This window comes from Silene latifolia, chromosome 3, assembly GCF_048544455.1.
Source record: "Silene latifolia isolate original U9 population chromosome 3, ASM4854445v1, whole genome shotgun sequence".
Taxonomy (NCBI): domain Eukaryota; kingdom Viridiplantae; phylum Streptophyta; class Magnoliopsida; order Caryophyllales; family Caryophyllaceae; genus Silene; species Silene latifolia.
This window is the reverse complement of record NC_133528.1, coordinates 21,552,519-21,571,792: the sequence shown is the minus strand read 5'-3', so window position 1 is coordinate 21,571,792 and position 19,274 is coordinate 21,552,519. Positions and strand designations below refer to the sequence as shown.

The 19,274-nt window shown below is 34.5% G+C and overlaps 1 protein-coding gene across 4 annotated transcripts; it reads right to left on the bottom strand.

Annotated features, from left to right (window-relative positions):
- Nucleotides 1-11,945: 11,945 nt before the first annotated feature.
- Nucleotides 11,946-15,345, bottom strand: LOC141647374 (uncharacterized). 4 transcript variants are annotated; one of them, XM_074455519.1, is made up of 8 exons: nt 15,076-15,345; nt 14,686-14,748; nt 13,607-13,678; nt 13,013-13,147; nt 12,801-12,921; nt 12,519-12,692; nt 12,354-12,434; nt 11,946-12,279 (listed from the first exon to the last, which is right to left on the bottom strand). In XM_074455519.1, exons 4-8 carry the CDS (start codon nt 13,114-13,116, stop codon nt 12,274-12,276), a joined length of 486 nt encoding a protein of 161 aa, XP_074311620.1. In that variant the 5' UTR covers nt 13,117-13,147; nt 13,607-13,678; nt 14,686-14,748; nt 15,076-15,345; the 3' UTR covers nt 11,946-12,273. The 4 variants fall into 4 exon arrangements, 3 of the variants coding, with proteins under 3 accessions (XP_074311620.1, XP_074311622.1, XP_074311621.1); XM_074455521.1 differs by lacking the exon at nt 13,013-13,147; XM_074455520.1 differs by lacking the exon at nt 13,607-13,678.
- Between the last annotated feature and the right edge of the window lie 3,929 nt (nt 15,346-19,274).

Below are 19,274 nucleotides of genomic sequence, written 5' to 3'. Positions count from 1 at the left end.
GTTTGGCTCAATGTCATATATCACAAATTCTTACTTGTTACAGTCATAAGCTTGTGATATCTCACATCTCATTTAAATAATGTTAAAACGAAAAGAGGGTTGTGAGACATTATAACCACAACCTTGATGTAACCATTACAAACAAGATTTGTTGATGTCATATGTTTATGGGCATAATCATTGTTATCAAAATTCCGATTTAATCCTATGAATTTACGATCCAAAAATGCTTGATCGATTAGGCGATCCCAGATCTTACGATTCTACCATGGTTGTAGAATCTTACGATCTTATTCGTTTAAAATTTTTTAGAGGAAAGATATTAATACGATTTTAAGATCATGTGATCCAGTTTTATGATAAAAGGATAAATATATGTTTTATAATGACACTGTAAAGTTAACATGTTTATACTTTATACAATGACAAATATAATAGTTACTCCCTCCGTCCCGGTTACAAAGACTAAGGAAATGAGAAAAAAAAAGAGAAATAACCTTCGAGTTTTGTTATTAAAAATATCGGAAGAAAAAAATAAAAAAAAATAAGCAATTTTATATAGGCTCGAGTAAGCTTGAGATTGGCTAGAGCTCGAGTTTTGTTTCTTGAGCACAAGCCGAGCAAGCCCAAACTCGAGCTCGACTCGGCTCGTTAACACTCCTAAAATTTAAGATCCAAAAACACTTGATCGGTTAGGCGATCCCAGATTTTACGATTCTACCATGGTTGTAGAATCTTACGATCTTATTCGTTTGAATTTTTTTAGAGGAAAGATATTAATACGATTTTAAGATCATGTGATCCGGTTTTATGATAAAAGGAAATTTATAAAACCCCTTAAATTAGTTTGCATTCCGCCACTTTAATGCACTACTTCAAGAAGTCCATCAAAACAAAAACCAATCAACTAGCTTACAATACTTACTATTCCCTTTGTTCCAATGATATATTTACACTTCCTTTATTTTGTGAGGGGAAAAAAAAAAGTAGTGTAAACATATCACTGGAATGAAGGGAGTAGTATTTAATAGAGGAGGTTTTTGTCCATTTTTTTTAAGATTAAACTAAAACTTTGAATGTGATACCATTCCATAGTATATTGTAATTGATATGCCGTATTTAGGACGGGTTTAAGAGCCATGAGTTATGTTAGTATTCATGGTATAAGTGCGTTGTTTGGAGTATAATTACATGAAATTCCCTTTTGTCAATGATGATCTTATTTAGGGATTTATTGGGTGAATTAGTGAGTAGTGTGTTTTGGGTTTGTGTTTTTATCGACTTTGGGTTAGGATGCGGGAATGAAGCCAACAACTTTGGCTTGGATCATATGGCCTTGTGCCCTAAGGCCCAACTTGTGAAGAAATAAAGTAAGGAGAAGATCTCATTGTCAAGCAAAGAAAGACGGAAAAGGAAAAGCAAGCACGCCTTTTTACAGGATTTCGCGCGGGTCACGGGTTCATGCGCAGATCGCGGGTTCAGGTGTGGGTCGCCCGTGTCTCAGCTCTACTTGTGTTTTATTTCCTTAGTTTCCAACTCTCAGCTATTATTATTATTATTATTGTTATCATCATCATCATCATCATCATCATCATCATCATCATCATCATCATCATCATCATCATCATCATCATCATCATTATTAATTAGGAATAATTATGTTTAGGTTAAGTACTTGGTTAGACTCATTTATTTGAGGACTACGTATTATTTTTGGACGAAGAACCCTGGGTATTTTCTTAGCAAGAAAGACATGAGCAACTAATCTTTTCATCTCGAATTAAGATTTGAAGCATCTGATTTATTCAAATTGTGAGACTATTATTCATCTTCCTTTTATCTTGAGTATTGTTAATTCTTTGTTCTAATTTTACGATTGTTGAATGTTAGATTAAAGTAGCTAATTAATCTCCACAATTATCAATATATTGTTATTCTAGTGAATGAATCCGTAATTGTTCAACCTTGCTAGATAAAGTGACGATCATTAGCCTTTGTATTGCGTGTGTTTCATCATATCTTGGTTAAAGAGAGAATTAACTTGTGATTCGAACTAATAATCGCGTGTTTTATTGGTCGTCATTTCTATCGTTCCTTATTCGTTCATGTTATTATTGAATTAAACTTAATCGCGTGTATTAGGTTGTTTGATTATCGCGTTTCGAGTTAAATAATATTACAAAGGAATTGGGAAATTGTTCCCACGATAGTTTTGCTCAAGAGTCAATTGGAAATTGTTTGTCTATGATCAATTTGATAATCAGTTTGTGGAAATTCTTACCCCGAGACAATTAATCTCCTAAGTAGCTACTTACATGGTAGTGTAACAATTAAGAGTTGATGACATGTCAAATTCTCCTCAATTCAGAATTTAAGATACATATATTTGTAATATTGGTAACAATCTTATGTATATCAATAAACTTATGTACTGAAATAGGGTAAATACCATTCCATCACCATCACCCAATCCCACTGTCTAACACACTAGTCTCTAAGCACAGACCCAGATTCATCATTCACAGCCACCACCCTTAACACCATCCAACATCAACCACAAACGGTACGTTTTCAACGACTCCTCTCACGTCGGTCATTGTCAGCCGCAACTTTCAAACACTGTTCAATGGCTCACGGCATCGCACGAGATAGACCACTCCGATGCACCTGACCAACTATCAAAAACAGCACGACGGTAGTCAGGTGCTGGTGTTTAACGAGGCTCCGATCGATGTCAGAATCATGTAGGTAGGGCAAAACAACAATCTTGAATGATTCCTTTATGCATATTCAATGATTGTTGATAGCCGATCATTCGAACTAGCAGCCTCGTCATGTAATAAATCACCTAATTTCAATGAGAAAAATGGATGATACTAGATATGATACACCACAAACTGACGAACGCCGGGGAGAGAGAGTGGATAACTAAACTGTTCTTTGGCGTTTGTTTGCTTCTTCAGTTTGCCTACCCGAAAATATATGGAAAGATCTATAAAATTATTTTAAGGGTCACCTTAGGACGGAGATATGGTTGAAAGTTAAAACGGGATAGATATTACCCACTATTTTGTCCATTTTAAACTCTGGGCGGGTCCTAACGGAAAGTAATCGGACTTTTATTGCACTAGTGCCGAAATGTGGAAACCCGGAAGCGGTTCAAGACTATAGGCCTATTAGCCTCTGTAATGTTTTCATGAGAATTGTCTCTAAATGTATTGCGAACCGGCTTGCTAAGATTATGGGGTCTTTGGTTGGAGAGTTTCAAAATGCCTTTGTTCCAGGAAGGCTTATCAGCGATAATATTCTCTTGGCTCATGAACTCATCCATAACATCAACTCCCATAAACGGGGTAGACATGGTAAGTTTGCTTTCAAGGCGGATATGAGTAAAGCTTATGATAGGGTCCGTTGGCGTTTTCTTGAGGCCACCCTATGTAAGTTTGGGTTCCCAGAAAGCATTATTCGACTTATTATGAGCTGTGTGACCTCGGTGTCGTATGAAGTTTTATTTAATGGGTCTCCTCTTCCGTCTTTCAAGCCGAAGTGTGGGCTTCGTCAGGGGGATCCGTTGTCTCCATACTTGTTTATTTTATGTATGGAAGTCCTTTCCGGGAAGATTATTCAAGCGCATGAGCAACGCTTACTACAAGGGATTAGACTGTGTCATAAGGTACCGCCTCTAACGCATCTGTTCTTTGCGGATGATGCGGTTTTCTTTCTTCAATCTAGTGGACAGTCTGTGCATGGGTTGAAGGTCATTCTGGAGGCTTACTGTAAGGCTTCGGGACAAAGGATTAATGACTCAAAATCAGGAATTGTTTTTAGTCCAGGTACTACTTTGTCCCAGGCAAAGGTTTGTTTGCAAGTTCTAAATATTAGAAATAATAAGGGCTTTGGAAAGTACTTGAGCCTGCCCACGGATTTTGCGGGGTCGAAGCGCGAGTTGTTTAAAGGTCTCATTGATATGGTGACCAAGTGTATCTCCTCTTGGATGGGATTTTTCTATCTCCAGCTGGAAGACTTACCTTGATTACGTCCGTCCTTTCAAATATTTCAAATTTCTATCTATCGGTGTTTAAAATACCGGTAAGTGTGACTCTTAAGATTAACTCTTTATTGTCACATTTTTGGTGGGCTGGATGTAGGGTAGGTAAGAATGTCCATTGGTGTAGTAGGAATTTCTTAAGCTTGCCAAAGAGTGCGGGTGGTCTTGGGCTGCGTAATATTGAATGTTTAAACCAAGCCATGCTAGCCAAGCATGCTTGGCGCATTGTGTCGGATGATAAAACTGCTTTCTGTAATATTTTTCGGGCTAAGATGTTTGGGGAAGGCGGGTTGATGCATGAGTTGGTTTGTTCGCGGAAGAGTAATATGTCGTGGGGTGAGCGGAGTCTTCGCTATGGGTTTGTGCTTCTTTCTCAACATGTTGCGTGGAAACCAGGGGTGGATTCTGATCTTAATGTTTGGACGACAAAGTGGGTGAAGGGGGAGGTGCCTGACCCAAGTAATGCGGCAATGTCGCCGGCTAATGCGAGCTACATGGATCTGAAAGTACGTGATCTACGATTGGATGATGGAAGGTGGAATGCGGGCCTTATTCGGTACTTATTTGAGAAGGATGCAGCTGATAATATCTTAGCTATCCCACACTGCGATTCCACAATCTACGATAGCATCTACTGGAAGTATACTTCTTGTGGCAAATATTCAGTTAAGAGTGGTTATGGGTTGGCTTTCAGTTCCTTCATGAACCTTCATGGGACTATGAAGGATAAATCTAGGATAAGTTCTAAGGGTATTGCTTTCTGTAGGAGGAAAATTTGGAAGCTACCGGGACCAGCGACTTGGAGGGTTATTATGTGGAGAATTTTGACCAATTCATTGTCCTTGGGGTGTGGGTTTGCTAGAAGAAGTATTCCTGCGGATTCACATTGCAAGCTTTGTAACCTGTCCGATGGAAGTATTGAAACTAGGGAGCATCTTTTCCGTGACTGCAGCATTGCACAGCGTGTCTGGGCATGTGGTGACCTGGGTATTCGTACTTTTGGTTGCTCATCTATTGGGATTGGTGACTGGATTATCAATTGGGTGACTTTGTTGGAAAAAATGGAGAATGCGACGGAGAACATCGTTAAGTTCATGGCTACGTTGTGGTGTTTGTGGGCTGTTCATAATGGAATTTTGTTTAAAGGTGAGCCCTTTAATCCCCATTGGTTTATCTCATTGTGGTCTTACAATGTGGATATGGCTCTGCTGGCTTTGGATGAAGATGTGGGGACCCGACAAATGGTACAGAATGATGGGAGTAGCCTGGTTTCTCAAGGTTTTAGGGATGGCCAACCTCTTTACGTGGTGGGAGGGGGACATACTTTGTGCGCTACTATGAAGGTTATGGTAGATGCAGGTTGGAAGACTCCAAGGAATGCGGTTGTTAGTTGGGTGGTTTATGGTCATTTGGGTGAGACGGTGTGTTCAAGGGGGGTTAAGGTACGAGCGGAGTTCGCACTTCAAGCTGAAGCCTTGGGTATTCGGGAGGTCCTATGGATGGCCACGGAATGGGCTACCTTCACCTGGAAATCATGACCGATTGTCTGCAAGTAATTCATCAGTTAGCGGGAGTGGAGATGGAACATCATCTTACAAAGGGGCTCCTTGATGATATGCGGCTTATGTTTCCATTTTTTCATTGTTTACGTTTTTCTTATATTCCTAGAAGTTCTAATGTGGTGGCTCATGACCTTTCTAAAAGTGTCATGATCAACTAGTTGTTTTGTTTCTTTTTGTTAAACTTTCTTTACTGCTGCCAAAAATATATATATATATATATATATATATATAATTAACTTTTGCATCAAAAAAATATATAGAATTAACTTCATAATTTACTATTTCGTTTAGCTTTTGTCATTATGAATACTTGACTCTTCTTTTAAGACGAAGGTACTCTTTTTACACATAACTTAAAAGGATACAAGACTATTTTATATAGATGCTACAAACTTTTGTTATTTTTTAAATATTTTTTTTATCCCATTTATGAAAGTGGGTAAGACTTCGACAACTTTAACAATAAACGAGAATTTGTAATGGTAAAATTGATGATGATGAGCTAAATATGACGTGAATGCATGAGTTAGAGCCATAGAAGTGATCACATGTCATAATGGGTGTAATGAACGAATAATGACACATCGATAAATATTTTCTATACATGTTGTCAACCAATTCAGTGGGAGATCTAATCTCTCATTGTAGGTTTTGACCCAAAGTCCGTGGGTCGAGTTTAAATGAATTTTTGGACCTATTGACTTGCCAAATACGAGTAGCAGGTTTAATTTAGAAGGGAAATTGGATCTTAAAACTAGTATTTATTATTCTTCATTCAATTGTTTATTTAGAGCAAGTGCAATGGAGGAACTATATATAAAGTTCTTCCATTACCAAGTCATTATTCACCAATTCCTAAGTTTAAGAACTTTATACTCCAATGAAAAAAAACTTGTTTCCTTGTTTTTAATTAGGATTTATAATTAATTGTTTTGTTCTCATTATTTTATTTACCTGTAATATATATCAAGAACTTGGTTCTTAAATAAGAACAAGTTCTTATTTTAACAAACCCAATGACTCATGTAATGGGAAGAACTTTATTCTAAAAGTTCTTGTTGACAAAACCCAAGACAAAAATCCCATTGCACTTGCTCTTTATCTCTAGTTTAGTACTCAACCATTTAAACTCCCCCCATTTTGGTTACTTATTTTCTATACTATAATTCACATAAATTACATCGCCTTCTCTGTGGATCGATCCTTATTACCATATACTCTCATTTAGTTAGAGGTTTTAAGTGTTATAAATACTATCTTTGGGAGCATACGACTTCGGCTCACCAATAATCTAACTTCACTGAGATAATTCTAGCATTAGACATACTGAAACATTGAACGGTGTTTCGGTCACCATTAGCTGAGTTGGTGACATTGTCATCGAATATAGGACGCACGAATTTTGAAAGAGAAAGAGATTAATCATTAATATTAAAGATATGAAAATAGTAGTTTTGTACACCATGAAAAAGGGATTGGAAGAGTTTTCATTGTCAGTGAGGTTTATTAGAGCAAGTCCAATGGTTTGCCTTAGGGACTTGCTTGCAATTTTAAAAAAATGCAAGCTAGTGGCTAGACCATTGGACAACTCCATGTAGGATAGCTTAAACCAAGCAACTAGCTTCATTAAGCTAGTAGCTTAATTGGTCCTACCACTAAAATACAACCAATAGAAATTAATTGATTTATTAAAATTTGGGTCAAGTTAGTTAAAATGTAAGCTAAACCATTGAAATAAATTTGTAGCCTAAAATTAAACTAGCTTAAAAAGTGATATGACAATGGTAAGCTAGTTGCAACTAGCTTACCATTGGACTTGCTCTTAAAGAGTGTTTAATGGCCATTAATTAGAGGTGAAACTATGAATTTAGTAAATTGGGAAGATATAAGCATTAATTAATGAATATTGAATACAATAATCCGAGAAACGTGAATTGTTGAGTGTTTTAAGGAAAATAAAGAGTCAATAAGTAATGAATTAATGGCCATTTATGGTGGCAAGAAAATAAATTCTCTTAATATTTTCAGCATTTGGTGTAGCAATCTTATCTATATTAATACAAAAGACAATACTCAAGCCTCAGCGCGCCACGTCGCTAATGCAACCTTTTTTTTTTGGAAATTCATGTTATGGTGGGACCTGTTAGTGTGCAATGTATTTATTTCTTCAGATTTCCGTCTTTTCAAACATGCGATAAATACTGTCTTGCAACAAATTCTATGAAAAAATTCTATGAATTAATATTATGAATAATTTTATACATTCTGTATAAATAAAATTAATAACGTATACGCAGAATGAACTACAAATGGGAGTAAATAAAATTGAATTACATAATTTTTAAAACAAATTAAATAATAATAAAATTACATAATTACTGTAGATACCTCATTTCTGCACCTCTCGCAAACCACCCGGTGATGATTGGGCCACATGTTTGGTACGCGGAACGATTTGTGACAGTTCGTAAGTTTATCGTCAAACGATTGCTCAAACATTAATGTCTACCTCTTAGTTGTCATCTACGTGCCGATACGGTCGTTTTGACAGTAATTAGAGTACATTTGGAGTCCGGGCCTAAAACCGTCTTCATTTTCTGATAACCGTTAAATCCCGAGTCAGAATGTTCTAGAATGTTCCGGATATTTATATTCCATATTTTATAAATATTTCACAATCTTTATCCTTTGGTAAACAATTTCCCGTAATATTCATACAAAATATTAAGGAAAACCAAAATATTCCGTCCTACCATAACTTAAACACGGAAATCTTTCTTCCTCAAGAGGAAACCACTTGGGAACAGACGCAGCAGGTGCTGCGCCTCTTCCAAGAGACGCAGTGGCTGCTGCGCCTCTTCCCAGGTCTTTTCCTGCGTAATTTTCGTATCTTTTTCATATCTTTCCGAGATTCACTTCCAAAGACTCTCCGAAACCCTAATTCCTTCACGTGATTAGTATAAATAGGAGACTTCGCTCCTCATATTTCTCACGCGAGTGTCCGCCCTTCTCTTCTCCCTTTGCATTCTAGACCTTTGTTCTTACTTTTTGGCGTCTACGTGCTTGAACATTCGACCACGTAAGCTCGGATCCTTCTGAGTACCAGCCTCGTTTGCATGACCGACCAATTTGACCAACTTCACAATCAATCAACTTAATTAATCTAATCGTTTTCCTATTACGAGGGCACTTTCATATTTGCATTATAGTTCGAGTCGAGCATCGCTAATCGATAACTTAGTCCTTCTCGTTTCGTCAAACATGTAAGTCTAAGGGTGTAAATCTCTATTTTATTTATTGTTCTTTACTTTTGTATCATCATTAATGTAAGGTTTATATCGAAAATACCTCTTAAAACTGATTTCTAAAACCGTACTTTAAAATCTGTTTTTTACGGATTACCAGAAGACAAACCGTCGAGAAAGGACGCAGCAACTACTGCGCCTCTTCGAAGGAGCGCAGTGCCTGCTGCGCCTCTTCGTGAGGCTGTCGCAGTTCCTGCTTCCTTTCTTCTTCCTTCGTCCTCTGTAATTCGTTCGTGTTTATTTGTTTCGTTTGTTTCCTGTTAATTCTTTGACATAATAGCTTATCATCTCACATGTATTAATCATCATCATTAACATGTTTAATTCGTCGTTAAATTCAATCCGGGTTGTAGGAATTCGATTTGTTCATATCGGGTTTCTGGAATTCGATCCTTGATATATTTTCCACCTGTTATTCATCATATTCGTCATCAATTTGTCATTAATTCATCATGTTTAGTCTATTTAATTCACTCATGTCACTAATCAATCATTCTTCCATGTAAATAATCCGTTTGCATCCGTCTCATCCATGTTTTGTTGCTTTTATGACTATCAATCACATGTAAATAACCTGATAATCACTTTCATCCGAGTTAAATATATTAATCAATCCTTAAAATCACCAATTAATATTAACAATTTGCAGTTCCGGCTTCACAGCCAGAACTCACCCTTGGAACAGACGCGGCGCCTGCTGCGCCTCTTCCAGAGGGCGCAGTCCTGTTGCGCCTGTTCCAGGATGAGTTCTGTCTCTGAACTTCCGTTGTTGCTTGACCTAGTTTAATTAGCTTACGTATAATTGACTATTAATCGTATTATCACCTACTGATTCATTCGTTAATTCTTTCTTTTATTCTTTTTCTCAAACTATCCGTTTTAAAGGTATTTTCGACATAAATCAATTAATCCAATGTAATTATTGTAATTTTCTATTATTGTATTATTTATCGCATTTGTATGATTTATTTGCATGCCTTCACATGTAATTGAACACTAAATCCTACTTTGACCCAATTGTATGCTAAATTTCGTGTTAACCGACTTAGTCTAATCTTCATATGCTAGGATCAAAACTTGGATGTTGCATTGCATGCATATAATCGACGATATATCGAGTATATATGATGTCCCTAATCATTAGTAGAGGCCGCTATCGAGGCGGGCGGGATTAGGTGTTCGATCAAAAGAGCTTCCTAATACGTACCCTCACCCCTTACTCCAGATCTCTGTGAACATCCGTGTTCATTGGCATCCACGAGAGTCATTCTAGACATAGAATGCTAAGGGTAACGATTGCTTGGTGTTCATGTCTCTACTTTGTGTCTTGACATGGCACGAGGTATTCGAACGGTTCCAAATTCCCATAAAAATTGGTGGCGACTCCAACAAAATGCAAACGCTTGTTCTCTTCCTCCCAAGCGCTCCCGTGGGCCCCCGCTGTCCACAATTACGAGAAGGAATTACATTTATATACGGGATAGAACATAAAACGCAAATGAATTACATACATAATTTTTTAAAACTACATGCTACAATAATTTTTGTTTAAAAAATAAATCTTGACGGAGTATTTACTTGGAGTATAAAATATTCATGAATTTTGGTTAATATTATTGTACCATGCAGCAACAACATCGCAACATAATTTTTTAAAACTACATGGTACAAAAATATGTTTGTTTAAAAAATCAATCATGACGGAGTACATGGAATATAAAACTCGGCAACTTAACTATCAGCCGCGCACACCGAAAATGGTAGACGACAATGATAGGCAACCGAGTTAATTTAGTCTTCAACTAGCATTTAAAACAAATTTCAATTTTTTTTTTTTAATCTAAAAAAAAAATTTAATTTAATTTACAAGTCATTATGCACTACTAATGTAGTGTATCATGAAATTTTTCAGTTTTTAGAATAACTTGCATATGTTAAACTTGATTATATTTCTTTTATCCGGATGTAAAGTTTTTTATGTATGCAATTTTTATTTACAAGAGTAGATTACGTTATTTCCTCATAAACCAGTGCATGTCAAGACGTGTTTGTAACAAATTTAAACATTAATTATGTAGATCGTTGATTTAGATCAACTAGATAAGTACAATAGAAATGCAGAAATAAATATACATCCAAAAACATTAATACCGGCCCAAATATATACCCGTACAATTTTACACGGGTTTAAAACTAGTTATTGTTAATGGCCTCGCCCCTCGGTACTTTTACCTACAACGGTACAATAAATAAAAAACTAACTCAACTCAACCTAGCCATATCAAATATGAATGACTCGTTTCTCATGCCTACCAAGTAGACCTGGCAAAGCTGGCCAGACCCAAGTGAAAGCGACTCGATATTGTTGATCCGAAATTCGAAATTGTCCACCCGAATATGACAAGACCTGAATTGACCTGACCCCAAACCTTGATTGACCCAATATTGACCCGATTTGATGTGATCCGATCCAAAACCACTCGATGCGTAATTGACCAATCTGAAATGATGTGAGATGACCCAAATTCAAAATGACCCAACAACTTGCCATCCAAAATTGTCCTGAACCACAAAATGACCTGACCCGACCAAGCTTGAAATGTATCACTTGACCCAAATTAAACCGACCCACCTTTAGTCCTCTACTACCAAATATACCATAAGTCCGGATTTGCGATCGCATTGGCCCTTGCGGAGAAAAGAGCCTCGCAAGAAATTTTTGTTTCTATTAATCAGTACATATATTGCCATAAATAGTTCTTTTACCCGTGAATTTCACGGGCTGTTAATGTTTCACTGTATGTTTGATAGTGCTATAGAATTGTTTGAACTAGTTCTAATGCCCGTGAAACTCACGGGGCGGTGTTGGTTACTGTTTTTTTTTTTTTTTTTGCTTTTTGGACATCTTTTTAGACACAAGTAGCATTAGCAATGTTGTGTGTGTACACCGCTTTGTTGTAACTTTGAAGAGGGAACCCTTTTCTATACTAAATGCGAAATAGTAAATTACTCAGTAATCTATGTAGGGGATTTGACAATGAATAATGACAACTTTTAAATTGAAAGCAAACTATTGGAGTAATCTATGTAGGGGATTCAGCAATGAATCGTGGAAACTTTTAAATTGGAAGCAAACTACTGTTAAGGGGTATGCTTGTGAAGAATTTGGGAATTCACATGGGAGTAATACATTATCCTAATCCTTATTTCTAATTAATGTCGTTTTGTTTCTACTCATTATATTATCCATCGGATCTTCAGTTGTTGTCATTGTTTTGTGAAGTTGTTATCTCAGATGCTTTTGGCCGCTTTTTGTTTATGTTGCACCCCCGCCATGTCGAACTCTTGTTTTGGTTCTTCAGCCCTGCGAGTTTTATTATTTACCGTTTAAACCATGCTTCTTGCTTTATCATATGTTGGTGAATGAAATATACCTACATTTACGTCTGTTTTCTTTTCTCTGTTGTCTTGTGTTGTGGTTGTTTGCGGCCTCCCGTAATGTGTATTGGAATCACGTACCTGTTGTTTTTTTGTAATTGTACCGGCTTTTAATCATTTATGAGGTGCATATATTTTGTAGTGCAACATGGTAGGGTAGGTTACCTTTTCTTTTATATGATTGGCGTTGTTTGGTGCTTTGATTTCCAAATTTGTTGCCATTGTCTCTGTAAGTTCTCGCTCGTTCACAAATTTGCTCATCCCGACTTTGACCTTGAATGTGTATTGTTTTCCAATACATTCTTGTAAAATGTTTAACACTCTTCCTTTTTCATCTTCCTGTAAAGGCATTGATACTTCGGTAGTTAGTTTCCATTTTTAAGGTTGTGTTATTTGGTATTGAAAGGGTTGTTTGGCTGTTAAAATTGTTTGTTGGAAGTGACCAACCTTTTCGTATAGGTAAAGCAGTTTGTTTATTGACTTGCCAATGACCTTATCTGCTTCCTTGTCGAAGAGCACTAATTTGGCTGAGCTCACTCCGTCGGATAATGTTGTCATTAGCCTGTACCTGTTTTTGGGTTGATGGTCAGGGCTGGTTTGCAATGCTTTGATAAGATTAATTTTTATTTATATATCCTAGAAGGCTGTTTTTTACATACGTTTGCATTGGGTATTCTATAAACTTATAAACTTGTTGCATTGTGTACAAGTTTTGTCGTCTCGAAGCCCGATTTTGCATGTCGTGCAAGACATGTACCTCCATTCAACATCAGATTGGATTTCTGTTATGGTCCCTTAAACAAATGAACAATTCTCTGTGTAGGAGTGGTTTAATTAATATATATGTTGCAAGTGTTTACTAAACATTACTCACATAGACGCGGTCCTAAAAAAACACCTGTGGATTATGAGAAATTATGTGCACAATTATCTTTCAAATTTCTCACAACCAAACAAATGGCCTTCAATTTTTTTGGGAAACCAACCCAAGTGGTAAAATAGACCATCAAAACCCCAAATAGAAACTGACATGAACATAATTTCTCAAGCTTAAGAACAAAATTTGTAATCTGCTCAGAAAGAAAATAAACCCAAAGAACTCAAAAAGCAGCAAAAAAGAATGTATTGTAAGACGACCACGGACGTCGGGTAAATCAACCCAAAGTGTTTAATTATGCAAAAAAACGAAATCAAATGGATATTAAAATAAGCAAAAATATGGGATGAATCAAAACAAATGAAGAAAAGCATACTTGCTAGTTAACCTCCTAACTCAATATCAGGACAGAAGTCGAATTTCGTCAGAAATTTGTAGATATTGATAGCTGATTTTTTGAGAAAAAAGTATGTTAGACGGGTTGAGTATAAATTGGTGACATACACCATCGAAGCTCAAAGCATTCGATAAATTGGAATACAAAAACCACATGTCAAACTCCATAATGGCGACATACACCACCGAATCTAAGAGCATTCAATATATGTCTCAGTCCTTCCTCTGAAACCTCCTTCCTCTGAAACCTGATGAACTCCACAACACACAAAACTCGACCTTTTAATATACTCCATATGACTCAGTTCTTCTTGTCTGTCACACATTCCCAAAGATGGTAAATTTGAACTTTTAACATAAATCTCAGTTCTTAGTTATGGTCCTTAATACACTCCATAAAAAGTTAAACTCGGTCTTTGACATATATCCAGGTGTTCTGTTCGCTAATATACAGCACAAAACTTTACATTCTAGCTTTAATTATACATCTTACATTGTCTAATCCCTAATACTGTCCATAAAATGCTAAATTCAAGCTTCCAATGTACTCCCTCCAATTTCATTTATTGTTCCTCTTTCCTTTTCCATCCATTTTCCTTATTGTTCCCTCTTTCCTTTTTTGGAAAACTTTGTGTGGTCCAAAATCATTTTAATGTGGGGTCATGTATATTGTGTGGTCCAAATTGATTCCCTTATTTCTTATGCCAAAAAGAAAGGGGAACAATAAATGAAATTGGAGGGAGTATGTCTTTGTACTTCTGATCCCTAATACACTCCACAAAACTCAACATCCAAAGTTTTCATCATATACCTCAATTCTTACGATCCCTAATAAGCTCCACGAAACTCAAAGTTCGAGCTTTCAACAATACCTCAGTTTTTTCGGTCCGTTATACACTCCACAAAACGCTAAATAGAAGCTACCATTTTATATCTCACTTTTTCCGATCTCTAAAACATTACACATTTACACCAAAAAGCAAAAATGAGTAAAAAGCAAAAATGAAGTTTTCATTATATAACTCAGTTTGTAGATCGTCATTTTGTTCGGACACTTACCATGATTATACGGGAACAATTTGTAGACCGCAAAGCATACAATTGAATCAATCAAGCCCAAACCTGCAAAATCCGGATTAGGATTAAATCGTAAATTGGAATAGACATAAACCAATTGAAGAATTTGTTAGCTAGCACCGTAATCTGCTAAAGAATGCACCAAATTATGATCAATAGGAGATTACACTAAAACAAAATAACGCTTGGCAAAATCACTGAACAACAAGTATAAACAACTAACAGTAATTTTAAAACAGAGTTCTAAAGTCATAGTTATACATGATTAAACAACACAATAAGCTAATTTACCGCAACCGAAAGATAAATTAACAATGATTTAAACCTGAATAAAAAAGGACAACTATATGTAAATTTATGACATATACATACCAGCAACGTCAATAGCAACCCAAAACCAAATACAAACGCAGGTTTGAAAGCCCGAGTTAAATATGAAAACAATAAATTGATAAATTAAGTGAATCAATATGTGATATAGTAACTGATATAGTATTGATTAGGCATAAATATTGATTTGGGCAATTGAATTTGGAGCAGAAGAATTTTTTTGATCAGGGGAGATTAATGAACAATTAATAAGGAATTTTAAGAGTTGGATGAATTTTTTTGATTAGGAGAGGTAAATGAACCATAAACAATGAATGTGAAGAGTTGTCTGTTTTGTTTTTTAATCCTTTTTTGCCGCTTATTACCTGTAATCCTCCAAATTGTGTGTTTTTGTTGTTCAAATGTCATCCAGGTGTGCCACGTATACTTTTTAATTCACCACTCAACTAACCTTTTTATATTATTTATAGATGAGAAATTTATCTGGTGTGGGTGGATCGTAATTTGATTATTTTAGTTTATACGGAACACATACAACTTTAATACGTTTACTAAATTACCTTCTCCAAAAAAATGCAAATGAAGAGAAAGAGTCATTGCTATAAAACATCAACATAATGGCGTAAAGAGTGAATTCTAGACCTCACTTTTTATATCTAGTCGGAGTTTGTATCTCGGCAGTTATAAAAAACTATGAGATTAGCAACACTAAATCAAAAACACATCAACTAATTAATACCATCGCAAAATGACCAAAGAGACAATTATTAAGAACTTTGTAAGCTTAACATTCGCGTACTCTTATGCTAAAAGAGTTAGCAAATTAGTAACTTATAGATAGAATGGTATCTTTAAACCGATAATTTATGTTCTCGACATAGTTTCTTTTTATACTCGGGAAATTTCAAATTGAAATTGAGAATACCTAATTCGGGGCACACCACTATGTTAGTTTAGCAAAATAGAGTCACACTTCACACATACATAGTATATCAACTTCGGATGAACAATTATAATGCATATAACCAACAAATAAATTTGTCCTATCAAATTTATACACTTTGACAAAGTGTGTATTACATTTGATAATAACTGAATAAATACATACTAAACAATATTTAGGCTAGATTAGAATATAGTAATATATGGATCCGTAAGCTAGACTTGGCAAATAGGTTATGTCGTGTCGGGTTCGGGTTCGTGTACCCTCTAATCATTGAGAAGGCAAATATCCAAAATAGAACATGTACAACATTATAAAAACACCACAAAATTAATGCGAGTACAGGGAGTAGAAACAAAATATTTTGGTCTTTAACATAGCATATTTTAAATGTAGATCTTCCTCAAAGCCGACCTATAGCCTTGTTTGTTGGGTTTTGTGACAAGGGTCCAATAATGAGAAGGGCACAATCTTGATAAAAAAAAATTAAAAATTGTAAATTGAACGCACGAAACAATCAAGCAGCCAAACAATAGATCAACTCCTTTATTCCTTTTCTATATTTAACTAGTTTTGTGACCCGTGAAATTCACGGATTCGGTTTAAGGATCGTTCATGCATTTTCTTCTTTAATTTTTTGATGGTTTTTCCATTTTTCATTCGTGGTCTATCTTTATAATTATTTTAGTCGTTCATATTTTAGGTATGTTTTACTGAGCTAGAAAATGAGTCGTTTCTATGAATCGATAACAAAAATAAAGTTGACACATGAGACCCTCCACGATATCTCATACTAATATACTCATATTTTATAAAAGTACAAGATTGAGCTTTTAAAGAGGATGATGAATTTGAATTTATGGCAAATTAATGAAAGAGTTAAAAGTTATAAAAAATGGAAAGACACACAAAGCATTTGTGCAGGGTTCTAACTATTGTAATATTATGATAGAGAAATTGAAAGGATGGGGGGTGGTTTATTTAATAGGAGATAACCTATTGTGAAAGTGTAAGAGTTAAGCTCTAACTTTTCATTAATTTTTTGGCGTAAATTTTTTTTACTATTTTTTGTAGTAGCTTGATATTTAGTTATTTACGATTTTACGTCATTCTTTAGTATTGTTTTTTATTATAACCTATTATTTTGTTATTCTCATTCTCATTAATTACTTTTGTAACCAAATGATATCATTTTTGTTCAACGTCAACTTTGATATTTTTGTTAGTCAACTTTATTAAAATGATGATACTCCGTATTAATTAAAAAATAATAAGTAGTATTAAACGTAGTTTATATACCTTTTTTTTTAATTTGAAAATAATGATGATATTTAAGACTTAAAATATTCTTCACTCATTTTCTCTTAACTATTGTAACGTTTAATTAAATGATAATAATTTAAATAAGGTGGGTAAATAGATAAAACATCCATTCTCACATTGAAAATTATAAGTAAAAAAGATATTCTACTCATTAGTATTATGTTGCTTTGGGATGAAATGTAAATAATACACTAAGATAATTAATATAAACAGATTATCGCAAATCGATATATACAATGTACTTTTGCCATCTTATCATCAAAGCAACAATAAGATAACAAAATCAAATGTGTCCTATCTGATCTCATTAGTATTCAAATCATAAGAAACATATAGATTTACCCATCTAACCAACTTAATTAAATATATAGAGAATACTATATTTACACCAACTTGCCCTAGTCATATTTGTAATTTGTTGTTAATATCAATCTTAATAAATTTATTACACATTAACAATGATGAATATATTAAAAACATCCGCAAAACAATCTATCACTATTGAAAAGAGATTAAAAAAACTAAATTTACATTATATTACTGCGAAAACGCGGGTTACTCAGCAATAACCTTTTTCCGTCAGTAATTCACTGATGATTTCCTTCACCAAAGTTTGACCACCATTCGCTGACGATTATATTCAATCGTCGACGATCTCAAGTATCTTTATATACATTCGACAATGCCTAAAGCAAACTATATAATACAAGTGCTTGCCGAATTCTCCACTTTTCTTGTACTTCTCTCTTATCTCTGCATTTATTGTCCATTTGATTCCTACACACAACAAAGTAAAGATATGAGAATTGTTGAAAAATAAATCAAATAAAATAATTAGGTGAAAATAAACAAACTTTTTCATTAATTTGTTTTTGCTAGGAATGTGCTAGAATTTTTATCAATTTATTTTCTTTTATAGGTGAAATATTTTCATAACGGTAGAATATAAAAAGATTAGCACTAAATAATGATTATTAAGTGGAATAATGTGTTATAATGAAAGTGTTTAAATAAGATGAGTAATTAGTCTATTGATTATTACTTTGCCTTTTCATTTTCTATTTTTACTTTTTTTTTTAAATAAAAAATAAAAAATTGTTCAAACATGTAAATGTAGCTCGTCATGTGTCATTCTAGTAATTACTCAATCTAGGCTTTTTATGTTACTTTTCATTAATTTTTCATTAATTTGTTTTTGCTAGGAATATGCTAGAATATTATCAATTTATTTTACTTTATAGGTGAAATTTTTTCATAACGGTAGAATATAAAAAGATTATCACTAAATAATGATTATTAAGTGGAATAATGCATGGTAAATGAAAGTGTTTAAAGAAGATGAATAATTAGTCTATTGATTACTACTTTACTTTTTCATTTTCTATTTTTATTTTTTTTTAAATAAAAAATAAAAAATTGATCTAACATATAAATGTTGCGCGCCGTGTGTCATTCTACTAACTACTCAATCTAGGCTTTTTATGTTATTATATAGATATCTTGAAATTATTAACTTATAGTTAATGCGTATTTTTTTATTGTAGTTTTTTTTTAGTTAATTAAATTTAAAGCTAATGGAATATGGATGGATTTTTAAAAGAAATAAGTGAATTAAATTATTGCAATATAATAATAAATTGATAATTCATGTCATTTCGTTTGCCAAGTCACATAGTTATTGTGTACGTGGCTTTTTTCATCCCATGTGGCATTGTCTACGTGGCATTTTTAGGTTAGGCTTTTAATAATATTTTATAGATTACTCTCTCTCTCTCTCTCTCTCTCTCTCTCTCTCTCTCTCTCTAAATCCCAAAATCTTTTTTTATTCTAAAATTTCGAGGGTTCTTCAATTGTCTAATCGTCTCTACTGCTCAGTTGTTCATCGACTTTTGTTCAACCGTTCACCTCATCTTCGGTCGCCGATCTGCCCTATTGGAAACATTAAAAGGAATCAGGGTATTCTAATCCTATTTTT

What these genes read in the sequence shown, in the direction of transcription:
- LOC141647374 (XM_074455519.1), bottom strand. Translation starts at nt 13,116, where the DNA reads ATGGAGGTACATGTCTTGCACGACATGCAAAATCGGGCTTCGAGACGA. An exon ending in TGCTTTACCTATACGAAAAG is followed by an intron (nt 12,693 to 12,800) that starts GTTGGTCACTTC and finishes ATGCCTTTACAG; the next exon opens with GAAGATGAAAAAGGAAGAGT. An exon ending in CCAATCATATAAAAGAAAAG is followed by an intron (nt 12,435 to 12,518) that starts GTAACCTACCCT and finishes AAAAAACAACAG; the next exon opens with GTACGTGATTCCAATACACA.